The 17075-nt window shown below is 34.0% G+C and overlaps 1 protein-coding gene across 3 annotated transcripts in view; it reads left to right on the forward strand.

The window, feature by feature from the left end:
- Positions 1–17075, forward strand: part of LOC120626126 — a 112858-nt gene that overhangs the window by 33536 nt on the left and 62247 nt on the right. For all 3 annotated transcript variants that reach the window (XR_005658840.1, XM_039893405.1, XM_039893406.1), the window contains exon 2: positions 7462–7585. Coding sequence is in view for 2 of the 3 variants with exons in the window: in XM_039893405.1 (XP_039749339.1) it covers positions 7462–7585 (124 nt within the window). In the remaining variant the exon portion in view is untranslated. The remainder of the gene's footprint in view (positions 1–7461; positions 7586–17075) is intronic.

Raw genomic sequence — 17075 nt, forward strand, 5'->3', positions numbered from 1 at the left:
ACAGTATCTAAAAAAAAACGCTTCAGTGCAGAACCCGTAATATAACGGCCTCTAAGATCCACATCAGCTTAAAGCGCTTAATGAGTTTTGTTTAACAATGAATCCATTTTGTAAATGACATTTTAAATATTGACAGATACAATTGAGGCAAGATCATGATTATCTTGACACCATTCGGCTTGCTTTGTTATTGTTTGTTACATTCATTGATTTTAATATGTACGTTGATTTAATATGATACTTCGTAAGCTCATAATGTTTGAAGTAAGCTTCTAGCTTCGTCTAAGTTCTTAGCTTCAAAAATGTTTTAAGTGATTTTTCTGTTTTTCTATGAATGTACTTTAATAAAATATCGAAGTCTTGGACTTCGATTTTTGCTCCCTTCGATTAACCTGGCTTTTGTTTATGATATTGTGAGCGCTAAACACGTCAATCTTGGCATAGTTAAACATCTCAAACCAGTCAGAAATCTTTGTCAATACCGATTTCGGACTGGTTAAATTAAGTAATTTAACCGAAGAATAAACCTCAATAATCATTAATACATATTTTCGTTTATAAATATATTCTCGTAAGTTGAAATCTTCCTTAAATGTTGTAAAAGTGGTATTTTGATACCACTTATACTAAGTAATGAATCTTTCGTCACTGTTGGTATGCTATTTTTAGTTCTTGTTATATAGAAACATTTAATTGAAAGGGACGAGTATTTTTGAAGTTATATTTCTTTTGGGGCTTTAGGGAAAAATAATAATAGTAATTATTTACGATGCGGGCGCACACAATCACGAAAAACTGACACCCTGAAGTTAGCTATAGTCAACGATTTTGTTTTTCAATAAAAGATTGACACTGTACACTTTGGATTGTGAAAGACTGCGGGCTCATTCCGGGGATTTAATTGATTTAAAATCTCTAATTTCAATGATGAAACTCGGTTTTCCGATAATGAGATAACTAGATAATGCGTTATAATAAATCTTTCAATGTATTAAATACCTTTTTCTATTGTTAGAGTAGTTTTTTCTACAAACGCAGAAAAAGGCGAAAGATAAAATTTTTGGAAAGATTTTTAACCTGTTACGCCAAAGAAGTATAACTTCTATCGCGTGGACATAAGTACACACACGTTGTTTTTTTTTTTTTATAAAATGCGTGGATTCTGTAAAATTTGCCGGCATAAAGGATGAAAAGCAATTAAGTATTATTGACCGACCACGCAGTCAGTTGATCACAGGACTGAGCGGGCACGGTTGACTAGGAGCTTTTCAACCCTTTCAGCAAATACACTCTCAATCGCTTACACGAGTCACTGCATCGCTCCCCTGTCAGCTTACACTGTATTAATTAACAAACTATTTAAACTCCGAAACTACCAAAAGTTACGTAACGATATTATAGTTCAAAATTATATTCCTTGTTAGTTTAGCATAACTCTATTAGTAAGGGGTTAAAAAATATTTTTCTCATATAAATATTTTAAAGGTAGGTACATAAAATGTTGCGAATTGGTAAATACTGTATTGCTCTTTTTTAAGTTTACTTAATTATTTAAACCTCCGCCGTATAAGGAGGATGAAGTTCTTTCTAGTCTTTTAATAATCTGAAGGTAGGTACATAAAAATAAATTACGCTGACAACTTTTCAAAAGTAAAATGCTATAAAATCAGACCGGATAAAACTGTCAAGTTCCATTATGATAATATAAGGAGTTATTTTTGTGTCGGCAAGGATGAGCCTGGTTGGCTTAATGTCAGTTATTATCGTCCTTTTTATAATAACTTGATAATTTACACTTTATTATCCTTGTAACCACAGTGACAAGTTTTTGTTGCGTAATTAAAATGATACAGACACACATTGCATTAAAATTATATCCCTATACATCACTTTTCTTTTTTACCCGACTAAGGACTGAGGAAGGGTTGTAATTTAAGCACTGTCTGTAAGTTCATTATTTCTTTCGCTATTTCTATCCTTACTTTTACTTAGATGTCCGATTATTCGCCTGTAACTGATGTTATCATCCTACAGCCAAACGATTCTGAGACGCTCGTTTTGAGAATTAGAAAAAATGGAATCTATTTCATTATAAGATAATGTTAAAAATTATCTAAATCAAACACCCAAGCTATCAATTACCCTACTTTCTACTTTATCATCGGACCTTGATCACTGCATGCATGCCATTTTTCGATTAACGAATCCCAACACGACAAATCTGCTGTTGCCAAGTAGTCAGTCATCAATTTGTCCACATACAGCCAGAAAACAGCGGACTACATAACCAAGTCTGAGACTGTCATGGTTGCAACAAGAAGTCAAGTTCACCATTTAGGTTTCGATTAGTGTATTAAATTTCAAGTCGAGTAACCAAGTAATTGCTCGACTTGATGATGAGAAGAGCTGGTAACATCTAAAAAGGCAACTAGTAAAAAACTCCTCATAAAGCCAACCGCGTCCCACCTGTTATGATACAGCGACAGACAAAATGTTCGGACCAATAACACCACACTTTTTGTGTTAAGGGTTAAAAACTCGCAATTCGCATGAACAATGCCACGCTAAGATATTTTCATCAAGATTCAAACATCCAGAAAAGTATTTTTCAACTTAACCTTTATGTTCTACCGATTAAATTCCTCCGGAATATTTATCGTGACTGGAGTATGTACTGCTACACGATTTTCACTAAGTTAACAAAAAAAGATTACCTTCTCGGCATTCGCAATCACGTAATCTTGATTCTCTTGTTTGATTGACCAACTTTAAGCATGTCTGGAATTAAAAAACGTTTGCGCAAGAGCTTAATTTATATTCTCTTTTTGCGACAAAATTTAACATCCTCTTTTAGATTTTGAACATTTCTCTTAGATTTTTGAAGAAAGCGTCACCTTAGACATTGACCATACCTTATGTTTTATTGTAGGTATTTATACACTAGTAAATTTATTTTAACTCTTGCATTGTTGATCTTACAGTCAAATTCTAGTTGCAAGTTTTTCTCGTGGTTAAAGTTAAAATTTTCTCACCCTTATTCATCTTTTTAATAAAGTATGTACGTCATAACTTTTTAAAGAAGATTTAGATACTCCCAATATTTTTATATAGATAATCAAGGTCTTTTATACAAGCCACGGGCTTGCACCAGAACTGAGTAATAAAACAAAGAAAATTGAGAAATAAATAGTTTCCATATTCCCCTGCCTAGGATTGAACCTCACTGCGTCAGGGAGCTCGCCAAATTCTAATAAAATTCAGTAATTACATTGTAACGACTCAATATTTAAATACCTTTTTATATCTATATCCGATAGTAGCTGATAGACCATGTTTAGTAGTTTCAATAATCTGTAACCTCGTTGAAAGGGGAAGTAACCGTTAACAAGTTGCAACCGGTGCATAATAATTATCGTTTTGTTACTATGCCTGGTCTAGACTTTGATCAGACAGTGAATCGTGAACACAATGCTATTATAAATAACGTGATCCTTACGTACAAAGTAGTTGCCTACCTATTCAAAGATGCTAACTTGCTAAGGATTTTAAATTAGTATTAATATAATAGTAAATCTACAATGATGTTAGCAGTAATATAGAAATTTTGTTCTTGTTGCTCATTACAATAATTTAAAAACGCGAGACGGCTTTGTACTTCGTTTTAAAAATTCAAGTTTGTTTGTCGTGACTCAACCACTCATTTTATAGAATTCTTCCTAGAAAGAAACTCGGCTGTTTCTCTTTTTCTACATCAACATTAGTCATCTTAAAAATATATTGTCCTGTTTCCGGTAGTTATTAATTTGAAAGAAACTTATTCTTGCCTTATTTAATATTTTTTCTCCTCTTCTTCATCGTTTACTTAATTACTGAAGGTCGGGTGCGGATTCAAGTTACTTCATAGCGATTTTTATTACAACCTTCCATCCTGTTTGTACATTATTATACATATTTGGGAAAAAAACTTTTCTTTAGTAACGTTATGTTACTCTGTTTTCCTGTAATAAAGTTTTAAAGATTTAGAATTGCATTACAACATCATATTAGTAGCAAAACGAGTTTATATAGGTTTATACTAGATGAATGTTATAATTAATACAGAAATGGCTATCAGTGTAGCGTCCCATATTAAGACTCAATAAAGCTTTAACTGGCTTATCTCAAGTATCAATTCTCTACTAATCAAATACTTACTAATTGAACGACGCGTCCACGAAGATACCTTATTTCCATAGCATTTAGGTAAAACTGGTCTTATATTTTACAGCTTCTAATTATATTATCTGTTTCTATGGTCTTAAGTACTTATATGGTAGAGTTGTCTTTGGATTCTTGGGATAGGCAAATTTAGTAAATATTTAAATTCACTACACGGGAGACCAAATTCCTGGTTTATTGAAGTTTAAGGCACATGTTTGAAATCGTTGAAATTCAAAAGCATTTTCTTATACTTAAGTAGTGATGTTTGAATTAATATTAACACTCTCACCGCCACGTGGACTGCTGGCCGCCCACGTAAATTTGAGTGTAACGAGCCAATATTGTTTTTTAAATTTTAACTGGCAAGCCACGTGGGCGGCCGGCATACCAAAATTAGCGCGCCAAATTTGCTGTTATATTTACTTGTCATAACTTGTCAAAAAGTTATAAGGCACGCCACCCGTGTAATTAGGTCAGTTGACCGCGCGCCGCCCACCTAGCCTGCGGAGAAAGACTTTTGGCGCGCATTTTTGCAATGTCGGATTTTAGTGACTCTGATTCGGACTATCAACCGCCGCCATTATGGGATGGATCTAATTCGACTAGCAGCGACTCGTGTTTATCTCAAGACGATGTTTCACTTCTGCACGAAAGCACACCAGTGCCCCCGGAGCCACCGCGACCTGACTGGCATCAACCTAACGGATCGCGACAAAAGAGGTTTCCATTGGATATACAACCAGGTATTAATATTTCTAACAATTGTAACAGGGAACTTGATATTTTTCGATTATTTTTAAACCAAGATATTATGGATCTTATGGTGCAAATGACCAATTGTTATGCTAATAAGGTAAAAATACTTAAAGTTGTCACACGCAACATGAGACTTGCCAAATGGACAGACTGTACTGAAGAAGAAATTTTAAAATTCTTGGGCCTGCTGATTTTTATGGGAATCAATAAATTACCTAAAATTAGCGACTACTGGAGCAATAAAAAACTGTATAAAAACGAAATAGCTCGCCAAGCTATGAGTAGAAACCGATTCGAGCTGTTATTGAGATGTTGGCATTTTGAAGACAGTTTTTTCCATGCATCAAATACAGACCGTCTTATAAAGATAAGACGTTTGGTGCAGTTACTCACAGCCACATTTCGAAATGCCAAAACACCTGGAGAATATATCACTGTGGACGAGACCATGGTAGCTTTCAGAGGGCGTATAAAATTTATGCAGTACATTCCTGGCAAAAGACACAAGTATGGGATCAAACTTTTTAAAGTCTGTGATGATGACGGTTATACGTACGACCTTATCGTTTACGAAGGTAAAAACTCAAGCGGGCAAACCAATACACCTACGAATTTAGTAATGAAACTATGTCAACCTTACCTAGGGGTAGGCAGGAGTGTGGTGACGGATAATTATTATACCAGCGTCGACTTAGCGCAACAATTATTGCAAAACGATACGCATCTGATTGGTACATTACGCAGAAACAGGAAAGGATTGCCGAAAAAAGTTGTTCAAGAAAAATTGAACAAAGGTGAAATGATCGCTTTAGAAAACAATGACGGTATTCTTATACTCAAATGGAAGGACAAGCGTGATGTTTTAGCTTTGTCGACAAAACACTCTGTTGGTTTTGTTACTGTTACGAGCAAAAGGAACCGTAACAAGAAAGTTATGAAACCTACCCTGATTGCTGATTATAACAAACACAAATGCTCCATAGATTTATCAGATCAAATGGCAAGCTATGCCAATCCTGCCAGAAGAACGATCCGTTGGTTCCAGAAGCTAGCCATAGAACTGTTATTTTCGACTGCTGTCACAAACGCTTTTATAATTTACAAAACTCATAAGCAGCTTAGTAGCAAGAAGTACACCATAACGGATTTCAGAGAGAATCTCTGCTTGCAGATGTTGGGAATCACTTCCAGTTCGAACTCAGTGGGTAGTTTGCCAAGGCGGCAAATACAACATAAATTCAGTAAATCAACACTTACTGATCATAGAGGAAGACTTATTCGGCGACGATGCATCCATTGTTATAAAAAAAACAGAGATGCTGGACTATCAGCTAAAGAAGCCAGAGATCAAACAAAAAAGGTAAATACAGTGTGCCTGGAATGCCCAACTAAACCTAGTGTTTGTGGACAATGTTACGCAGAAATCCACATCCAAATTAATCCTTAGTTTTTTTATTACGTATTTTGATTTTTATAACTGTGATTTTGACTGCTTTGGATTAATAAATAATAAATAATATTTTTCTAATACTAGTTTTACTCATTCAATTTTTATCCTTATATTACTTTAAATATAGTCCAATTTTCATCAATTTTTTTTTCACGGGTAGCGTTTTAACTGAACTAATCAATGAAGTCATCTTTGAATATTTATCTAGCAAGCCAAGCTCTATAAAATAATATGAATTTGTGGGATCACAGCGGACCCCACGGCCTGCTGATAAAGTCAACGACGTATCCCGCCGATAGCCCACATGGCATGCTACACAAGTTATTTAAAATCGGACGTGGCGATAGGTGGAAGAAATCGCATGGTAGGCGTGCCGCCCACAGGGCTTGCTGCGCTAGAAAAACCTTAAATAAGTATGGCGGTGAGAGTGTTAAGCGAAAAAAATATTACTAATTTACGATTGATTGAAATATGAGTGCGAAGGAAAAGGCTCTGATGGGCGATGGGATGGATGGATGTTTACCGGCTCTGCTTAATATATCTGTTTAACTAATTGAGGTTATTAACATATCCGTCACAATATTAGAATCAAGTTGTTTTGCCCGCGACTTCTCGTGGAAATTCAGATCTTCAGCCCTGAACTAAATACCACTATGCAAAAAAACATGACGATCTCTTGCTATGTGAAAAACAAAACTAAATGCATCCCAAAAAAATTGTATCGGAATAAAATGTAGCCAGACTATAATCTATCTCTGTGCTAAATTTTACCCCGATTTGTTCAGCTGTTCGGTAGTGATTGAGTAGCAGACATCCTGGATTCGAGTATTTATATAAGTACTTGCTATCAGTGGCGTGCACAGGGTTTTTGACCAGAGTATGCATAAAGAGGTACACGACATAAAATGTGAAAATTCCCCTCAAATAAGAGTTATATAAAATAATTTGGGTATGCAGTGCTTTCGTGCATGTATGAAGTGCACGCCACTGCTTGCTATACGCCCCGCTCTGTGATATGTGACAACACTGTGAATAAACCACTTCTTTTGTTGCAGTCCCAGTGGATCCGCGTTGAGTAACCTCTCGCAGCTACGGGAATACTTACAAACATCGGGCACTTGTAAGTGCGGGCTGCCCTGCCCTTTGAGACCGGAGACCGCCTTCAGTTTTGATCCTAAGGTAAATTCTATTTGCATTTCCCTTTTCCTCTTTATATGTTTTATAGGTTCGTCATCTTAAAACACCAATATATTAATGAGTCTTTCTATATGTTCGTGTTTGCTTGTACAAATGAACTCATAGTTTTCTTTTGTCATATATTTTACTGTGCTAGGCAACATTTCAAAGCAAGAAAGTCGTCAATTTGCTATGAATGAAGACAAAAAAAGGATTATTTTGCTACGTAGAATCTTCGACATAGTACATACAATTAAATAGTGGGTAAATGTATAATTTATTAAATAACTAGCTACTGCCCGCGTTCTTTGTTCGCGTTTATTAAACTTTTTACAAATCCCGTGGAAACAGTTTGTTTTCCTGGGATAAAAGGTAGCCTATGTAACTCTCCGTTTGTTCAACTAACTCGGTTAAATCAAGTTTATTTGTTGTTAAGTTTGGACGTAAAGGAGTGACAAACAAAATACACACTTTCGCATTCATAACATTCCATTGCATACCTACTGCGGAATTTAAAATTAAAACAAATTACATATTTAATTAAATGCTTTTTATTGTAAGTTACATTAACACTTTATTACAATAACACACACACACACACACACCCAACACACACCCACCCACACACTCACCCACACACTCACCCACACACTCACCCACACACCCACCCAAACACTCACCCACACACCCACCCAAACACACACCCACCCACACACCCACACACACACACACATGCTAAAAGGTACAAGTACAGTAAGCAAATAATAAATTAAATCTGGGTCTACGACAAGGTCAATATTTTATTTGAAACTATCTATCAATTGGCCGATTTTAAATTAATAAAAATGCCATAAGATTTGAAATTATGAAAAGGTTTTTTTTTCTCTACGTTATTTTAACATCAATTTTTTTTATGTGAAACACGATTGACGTAGAAACTTTGTGCAATAGTGCTTTTAGTTTATTTATTTATTTGCATGACTTAAATCTATCTGTGCCGGTTTCGAACCTAATGCGATAGATAACACTATGACATTTTAATAAGTATCTTATACTAAAAACCAAGACCTCGACTACTATTATTTAATACATAAGTACGTAGATAAGAAGATACATGTAAAACTTACTAAAGAGGCACTTGGTACTAGACTTTAAAGACAGAAAACAAAGACGCTACTTTTTTGCTATTCGGGCTATCGTCGGGCAAGTATCTCATGCAGTGGCCCGCTTTTTTCTCTCAAAGAGAATGATATTCGGTAAAAGCCGGTTACAGATAATACCTAATATTAGTTTTTGTTGTCAGAGGCGATCTTCATCGTGTGCAAATGTGTCATTTATACCCATTTGCGAATATTTATGACGCTATTTAAAACAAAAAGAAGATAATATATTATAGTGATGTCGTCAATATTAAGTTTATTTTTCGTTTCTTTGCACGTTACTAGTTATGATTAATGCATGATGCTATAAAATTATACCGCATTGACTTCTTACGACTAGTTTATGGGATATATAAATGTTTGCTACCAAAAAATAGCATTATCTCCGTTATTATATATAACTTTTTATAAATTTATTGTTGCTGAATTCTTGATATTCACAATATTGAATTTCTTCATTTTTTTACGTACCTGTATGCACCACCTTGAAAATATTGTATTCCATATTGAGAGCTTAAAGAATGCGAAATTTAAACGTAAGTGAAATGACGACCCCACGGAAAAACTATTCATGGCAATTTTTGTGAGAAACCCATGCTATTTGATTTGGTTTACTTGTTCATATAAAACCAAAGGTAATTTATTTACAACTTTTAAACTGTCTTTTCAAGAATATAAAGCTCGTTTATCTCAAATGTTTTCAAATGTTTTAGGCATGAATATTAAGTTCTTGTAAAGGAGTAATTTTTCTTATCTGTTTTAAGGTAGACGGTATGAATCGGTCGGTATATTGGTGATCGCATACGAACGGGTTTATCGTAACGTTGTGGATATGAGTAATGTGAACAATGCGGTACGATGTGAAAGTAAACATGTTTTGGTCCGTTTACCGCGGGCGTTCGCTATTGTTTTTATTTTACTTTAGTGGTTTAAACCAGGAAAATAAATCCGACGAGGTAATTGTACAACTTATTCGACATCTACTAGCTTATTTCTGATTGCAACGATAAAAATAATACCAATATGGCTACTATGTACTTAAAAATTAAACAATTTCTCTATTCCTAAACAATGGACTATTTATAATTCTTCATCCAGTCTTCAAGTTTCTTAGATAATTAAGAATGTTCGGATGATAAAAATTCATCTCCGTTAAAAATACATATTATTTCCGAACAATAGCAGTCAATTAACAACGCACAAAGACCCTGGAAGTTTCACAAAGGCATTTTTCGTAGGTAAACATGAATATGACAAAAAATTATATAGTACCAGAAGGTTGATTGCCTAATCGAAATCTTTTCAAAATTACCTAATATTCACCTTGACGAGAGCCTCGAAAACAATTTCGCAAATAGATCTTTGGATTCATTGTTTTCACAAAATAGATATAAAATAATACTTACCTACAATTGTAATTTTTGTGTTTGAACTTTTGGTTCAGTCGTTGTTTATTTGACCAGTACAGTAACTATTTATATCGATGCAAAGTATCTGTGAAATTTATTTACTTTAGAAAATAGATGACACTTTTGTTTAAGTGTAAATCTTGGATTTATACTTAGACAAAAGTGTATTGTACACACTACTGGCATTTGGCATTATTTTGTAATTCTATGAACGCTAAACTGTCTTTATCGTAACGTAACAGAGTATCTTGTAGCTTCAAGTATTACGCGAAATAATATTGTCTACATCGTGTATAGCAATAGTTGTTTTAGATATGTCCTAAAATAATCCTTAAGTGTGTAGTTGTTTTATCATCCGGCTATAAGTTTGGTCAATGACACTTCAAATCTAGTTTTAAAGTTGGTGAAAAAATTATGTGATTGTAAAAAATATTAGAGAAGGTGTCGGTACGTTTTTACTCCTTAGTGACAAGGTCTCCACGGCATCATTCTGAATAGTTATTCAGAGCGCACCCATTGCCTAATGAATGCGTCGTTATAGCATGCCCCACTTTGCGTTCACTACAACGACATTTACCTGATATGTAGAGCCGCTAGTGAGAATATCGTGAAACCATTTTTTTAACCTAGTGTTTCAATTAAATTTCTTTCGTTCTTTCGAATAGTCACTCACTTTATTAGCAAATGGCTCCAATTTCTGAATACATTAATGGGTTTTTTCTCTCTCTGGGATAAAAAGTAGCCTATGCTAACTCTATCCGTACTTTCAAGTAACTCTTTGCCATAAAAAGTTTCACATTTATAATACCTGTTGACTGTTTATAGATTAGAATTGAAATTAATCTATATTAATCGAGTTTGTTTGTGATTGTGTTCCCGACCGATGCATCTTTACCTAAAAGCCGTCGTCGTCGCGTCGGAATTAACGTCAAAATATATATTTTTCGCTTTGTCCTATCTGTCATAAATATACGGTTTAACTATAATATTTGTGTTCATAATAGGCCCGCTTCTCAACTCATACACGAATTATTTGCTTTGGTAATCTTAACAAAACATGTTTATCCTTCAAATTTTACTGTTATGTAGCCATTTCGGTAGTATTTGTTGATTATTGGCATTGTACCTAAATCATTAATTTTAGTATAATCTGTTTCGTTATAATCCAAATCCAATCTAAGGTTTTTAAGTAATTGAAAACAAAATCTCCTTCAAAACCTGTTAAATATAAATTACCTTTTTTAAATTAGGTGAGTTGTACTATTAATTGGCGAAAAATTAGTATTTGTATTCCTAACGTTGAAACCCGTAAAAAAAAAATAGAGCAATTTTTTTTTAATTTGGTGCAACAAAACGAGTTACAAGGTAATAAATGAAGGGGTTTGATACATTTTTGATGTTTAGATAAAAAATGGTTTCTAAATACAATAATTCCGCTTTTACTTTTTCATGGTTTCTAAAAACAATCTTAACACATGAGTATCGCAAGGCTATGCCTCAAAAATTTGAACTGTGCTTAATACATAGGTTGAGATTTTGAAACGGGCTGTGTAAGTTCGGGATCAAATTAAAATCGACATCGAACAAGTTGCCGACAAGCGTAGGTGCCGCTACGCTGAATGCAATTGAAATTTGCATGCATCTAAAATTCCGTCTCGTTTGGCCGCGCTATTCAATATAGGTGATGCTTACCTAGTCGCTTGCTACGGACAAGTTAATTCTGTCAAAGCTTGCTGCGACCTCCTCGCTTTGCCTTTGTGTGCACTTGAAATGTACAAATTGCACCGTGGCCGGGAGGAGGTCGGTGCACTCGACACCCCCCCCTTCACCCGTTTTCATCGATTCCTCTTTGTTCGGGGCATTCGTCTTGAGATTCATTCGCTGAGATCTCGATTTCACATTCAGTAACATTAAATCGATTCATCGGTGTCTCTTTCTATCTTGTCGTTGATGGATAGAATTCCGTAGATGCGACTCCAAAGAACTACTCGAGCGCCATTCAGATTCAAAGCAGGATTTCATGCGTATTGGAAAACTGTATAAATAAACGTTATAAACATAAAATAAAAAATAAAATGGAACTTAAATTTTAGACTATCCATCCATATTAGATGGACGAAAGCTAAATGAATATAATTATTTATGACCATATTACTCACCATGTAGAGAATAAACACACAACCGCTTCAATAATCTAGACATTAAAATATGTGATATATTATATTAAAACATAACATAATCTTATGTAAAATAACAACATAAAGCAACTTGTCACATATTATGGAAATTTTAAAGCTCCATAACTACCGTTAAACGATACAATAACCGGATTTACGACACGATTATTGTATAATTGTTGTATTTGAACGTTTTTGTTGTAATTTAATATCCTTTACTCATTCGTTCCCTATATTCGGTTATCATGTTATCTGCATTTCATATATCTATATAAATCTATTTGTTATAAGTAGGTATTTATGTATATTATTCATAAAAATATTTATTACTCATCTTAGTATCCATAACAAGCTACGCTTATTTTGGGGCTAGATGTTTGTATTGTCGTAGTACATAAAATAGTATATATAGTTTGTTATGTCTACTATTATTCTGATGTTAAATTTTAAAATACCGTTGACATTTAGTTGAGTTAAATTGGTTCGCAGTTCAATATGGGTTTGAATTGTCAGCTTCATCGACATCGTGGCGGACAGTCGTGAGGCAGCCGTTGATTCCAAGTTGTCAGCGATATCATCGCAGGCATACGTTCAGTCTCGGACGTTTATAGACCATTACTTTATTATTTACTGTAGCCGATACCTACCTTATGCAATACTTTGCACTTTACAGAAAAAAAATACACATTGTAAACAGTCTCGTATTTTTAGCGATCGTAGAGCAACCAAGTCGTGATGTCTTTATTTCTGAATATATATATAATTTTGCTCTGATGATTGCTATCTGTGAAAGGTTCGCCATTGTTGCCATGGCATTTCTTTGTTGCCCTCTCGGTAAAGGTCTGACGTTTCCGCGTGGCAACGTGTTTTCAAGTGACATTTAACAGATCGATCGAGGTCAATCGTTTTTGACTCTTCGTCGTGACTCTGGGTTAACAATGCTTTGCATAAATAATGTCATGTCAATCTGTTTATTTTTCTCTGAATTGATTAATGTGTTGAGAAATAAAATAATCTTAATTGTCTTATAAAACAGTCAATATTGCTAGCAGCAATAATGTTGAGCTTAATGTCAAGGAAATTTATAATTTAGGATTCGAGTAACAGGTTCTCTTAAATTAAATCAAGTTTCAGTATCGAAATCAGTTTATAACAAGCTTAGAACTTGTTTTAACACGTTCTAAATCGCCGATGGCGACTTTCTCAGAGTGTGAGGTGAAAGTAGCGACTGAGTAGTGTACGGTGGACCACACAGCGAGATACATTTTCGTTTTATTATAATCTTTATGTCTATTAAAATGCAGCACAAATTTAAAGTTTTATGTGTTCCTTTGTATTATATGATCAGATACGAGTCTAGTTTAATATAATAACGAGGAAGATTGGGTACATTTCATTAAATCATGACCTTTATGTTTCACCTTTCCTTTATCCGTTTGCAATTCGCTTAGAACTATGCCGGTTTATATAATAATAGTAGTATCGGTAACTAGATTTGACATTAGTTAGGTATCTTTATGAACAGGAAAATCGGAATACCTATTAAAATGTATCGTTATATCTGGGGTAGTACGAGTAGATATATAATGTATATTTATATATATATATAATATATATATATATATATATATATATAACATATATATATATATATATATAATAAACGATGCTAAGACTTTCTTAACTGGCAAAATTATTACTTACTATTGGTAACATCATAAATGATGTAATAAACATTTTTTTTTTAGCTTTTATAAATTAAACGATTTTCTTTAGCCTTTCATGTCCAAAATTAATGCAATGCTTTTTATTTTTTCATTGCTTAGCTTAGTTCTCAGTTTTCGTCTAAAAGGTATTTGGGCGATTTCTATGTGTACATTTTAAATAACTAAGTTTACTGAATACATTTTTCTTTTACTTACTAACACGATTACATAATTTGCAGTATAATTTTTAGTTGCTGCGGAACTTTTATATAACGCGGTTTTCGACAACATAAGACATAATCAAAAAAGTCCAACCAAGTTCGCAATATTCCCATTGATATCGTTGTGATATTGGTTACGTTGTTTTGTTTACAAACGACTTACGTTTACGGACGCCCAAAATAACTTAACCTTTCTATCCTTTTCAAACTCTTTCTTGTAGTTTAAGATTGCACATCTCCCACCCATTTGACGACTGGATGAATTAGGTTGATTATTAACTTCAGGCGTAACGTGGCTTTCAAAACCCCATTCACGTACATATATTCTTTAAATATGCATAACTCGATATTCAACTGGACATGTGACGGCGACGTTGCGTTGTGCAATTTGTCCGGCTCGTCAAGCGGTATCCACTAATTAATGGTGACATTTATTGGTGCCAAACTTGAATCATCTCACATGTGTGGGTTTATGTGTATTTCATTACACATTGGTCATACATAACACTTTTTACCAGGACATCTGGGATCTGAGCGTGAAACATTCATCTGCCGTATGTTTTTGGCCAAAAAGGTTGGATCTCTATCTAATAAGATATGACCGGTGCCAAGTAAACCTTTGGTTATTTTGTATAAAATATACCTGTATTTCATATAGGTACATTAATACAGGTACATAAAGTTATAACACTTTTACCGGGATTCTATGATCTTCAGCCTTTATGAAACTATCATCTGCCGATTGTTTTTAACCCAAAACAGTCAGAATCTCTAAAGAATAAGGTTATGACCCCTGTCAAGCGAAACTTTGGTATTTATCGAAAAAATAAACTTAATTTACTTAATCTTCGACGATGATTAGCAGCATTATCTACTTTTTAACCATTAAATTAAACTTTACAAATATTAATACGAATAAAAACTGGACATAGTCAACAAAGACAGATGTTGCTAAGAAACAAAAATTTCTTTCACTTTTATAATATTTACTTTCAGAAAGAAGTCCAATTTTGCAAATAAATAAATAAATATACTACGACAATACACACACCGCCATCTAGTCCCAAAGTAAGCGTAGCTTGTGTTATGGGTACTAAGATAACTGATGAATATTTTTATGAATAAAATAGATAAATACTTACAATATATGTGCATATAAACACCCAGACACTGAAAAACATTCATGTTCTTCACACAAACATTTTCCAAATGTGGGAATCGAACCCACGGCCACGGCAAATAAAAATAAATAGTTGGATAACAATGTGAGAAGATTGACTGGGCTTAAAGGAGTAACCCAAATATATATTCACTGCTGTGATTACGCAAGCACGCCTATCTTCTTATACAGGTTAATGTGTGATAATGCCGAATAGGTGGTTCGTGAACTTTATAACAAGAAAATAACTTTATAACATGAATAACATATTCACAAATCAAAACAGCAGACACAACTGAATGCATTTTTATTATCGCTACTATGATTAATAACTTCACGCGATTTAAATATACCCTTGATACACTTGTGTAAATAACTCTGTTCGAAATTGTGGTGGAGCTAATGCGATGGTTACCAGTTACGAGTGTTATACTATATCATTACGTTACCACAAACTGCATGAGTAATTATCTTGTTGTTAAAAGATATGTGGCCACAAAGAGGTCCGACTTTCCCCTCCGGGTAATCTTTATTCAGGTCGAACAGCGTGCAAACATTGTCGCCCACTAAACGTTCTACTAAAGTGGTCACAATTTGAGCAGACAAAAAAAAAAGACCGTTGCGTTATTTTTAAATAACTTAACTGTCAGTGGATTTAATTTTTAAAATAGTTCCCAATAATATTAAAATCTTACTAATATTAAGCTTGGATGATTGTTTCCCTTTCGAACCAGGATGAGTTAACGGATTTGGTTCAAATTTGCACTCAGTTTATATGTTGATGATAATAATTAAATGCAGGGTGTGAGATGTTCGGTGTTCCCATAACGTTCAGTTTCTCATAATTTATGTGTTTAAAGTAATATTAGGGAAAATAATATGGAGAAGAAGAGAATCAATACATTGGAAGACGGATTATGCTGGAGACGACTGCTAAACATAACCTAGACCGAGCAATTCCTAACGCTGCTCGTGCAAACACGATTATGTACTAACTGTCTGTCTGCAGAAAACACTCCCCACAAATTAGTTTTATCAATGTCTTATTTTGATAAGGTGATAAGTGTGATGAATTCTAGCAGATACGTAACTACGTTATTATTATTTATCTTTTATTAATTTCCGCCCCGACTTCGCACGGTTGTAACGTAGATACTAATGTGTACATCACATTACAAATTTTGTAATTTCTTAGCTTTTCTTTCCTATAATATGCAAGTTTACTGCATATTAACCTCTCACTTGAATCACTCAATAATATATTTCTGAAAAGTGTATTTAAATTCGTTTCGTAATTAAGAAGGTCTAAGCGTACAAACATCGTGAGCGACTTTGTTTTATTCTACACAATGAGATATAAATCGCTAGTATATTACATTTTAATAAAACTATGTTTAACTTTCGGCTTACTCGGGAAGCAAGCATCTACCAAAAATAACACATTTTCTTTACCACTAATAATACATTAATTATCTCACTCATTGCCTAAGATATTTAACAGTACGTCGATGATACCCAGTGGATAAGGAAATTACAATTTACAATCTGAAGGAGCTCTCATGCGATATGCCTCATTGTATATTGCTCCATTCTTCGGGCATCGGTATATCTCACAATGGTCAATAAACAAAAGGTAGTGTAAGCCGCCTCGGGCCCCTATC

This window comes from Pararge aegeria, chromosome 9, assembly GCF_905163445.1.
Source record: "Pararge aegeria chromosome 9, ilParAegt1.1, whole genome shotgun sequence".
NCBI lineage: Eukaryota > Metazoa > Arthropoda > Insecta > Lepidoptera > Nymphalidae > Pararge > Pararge aegeria.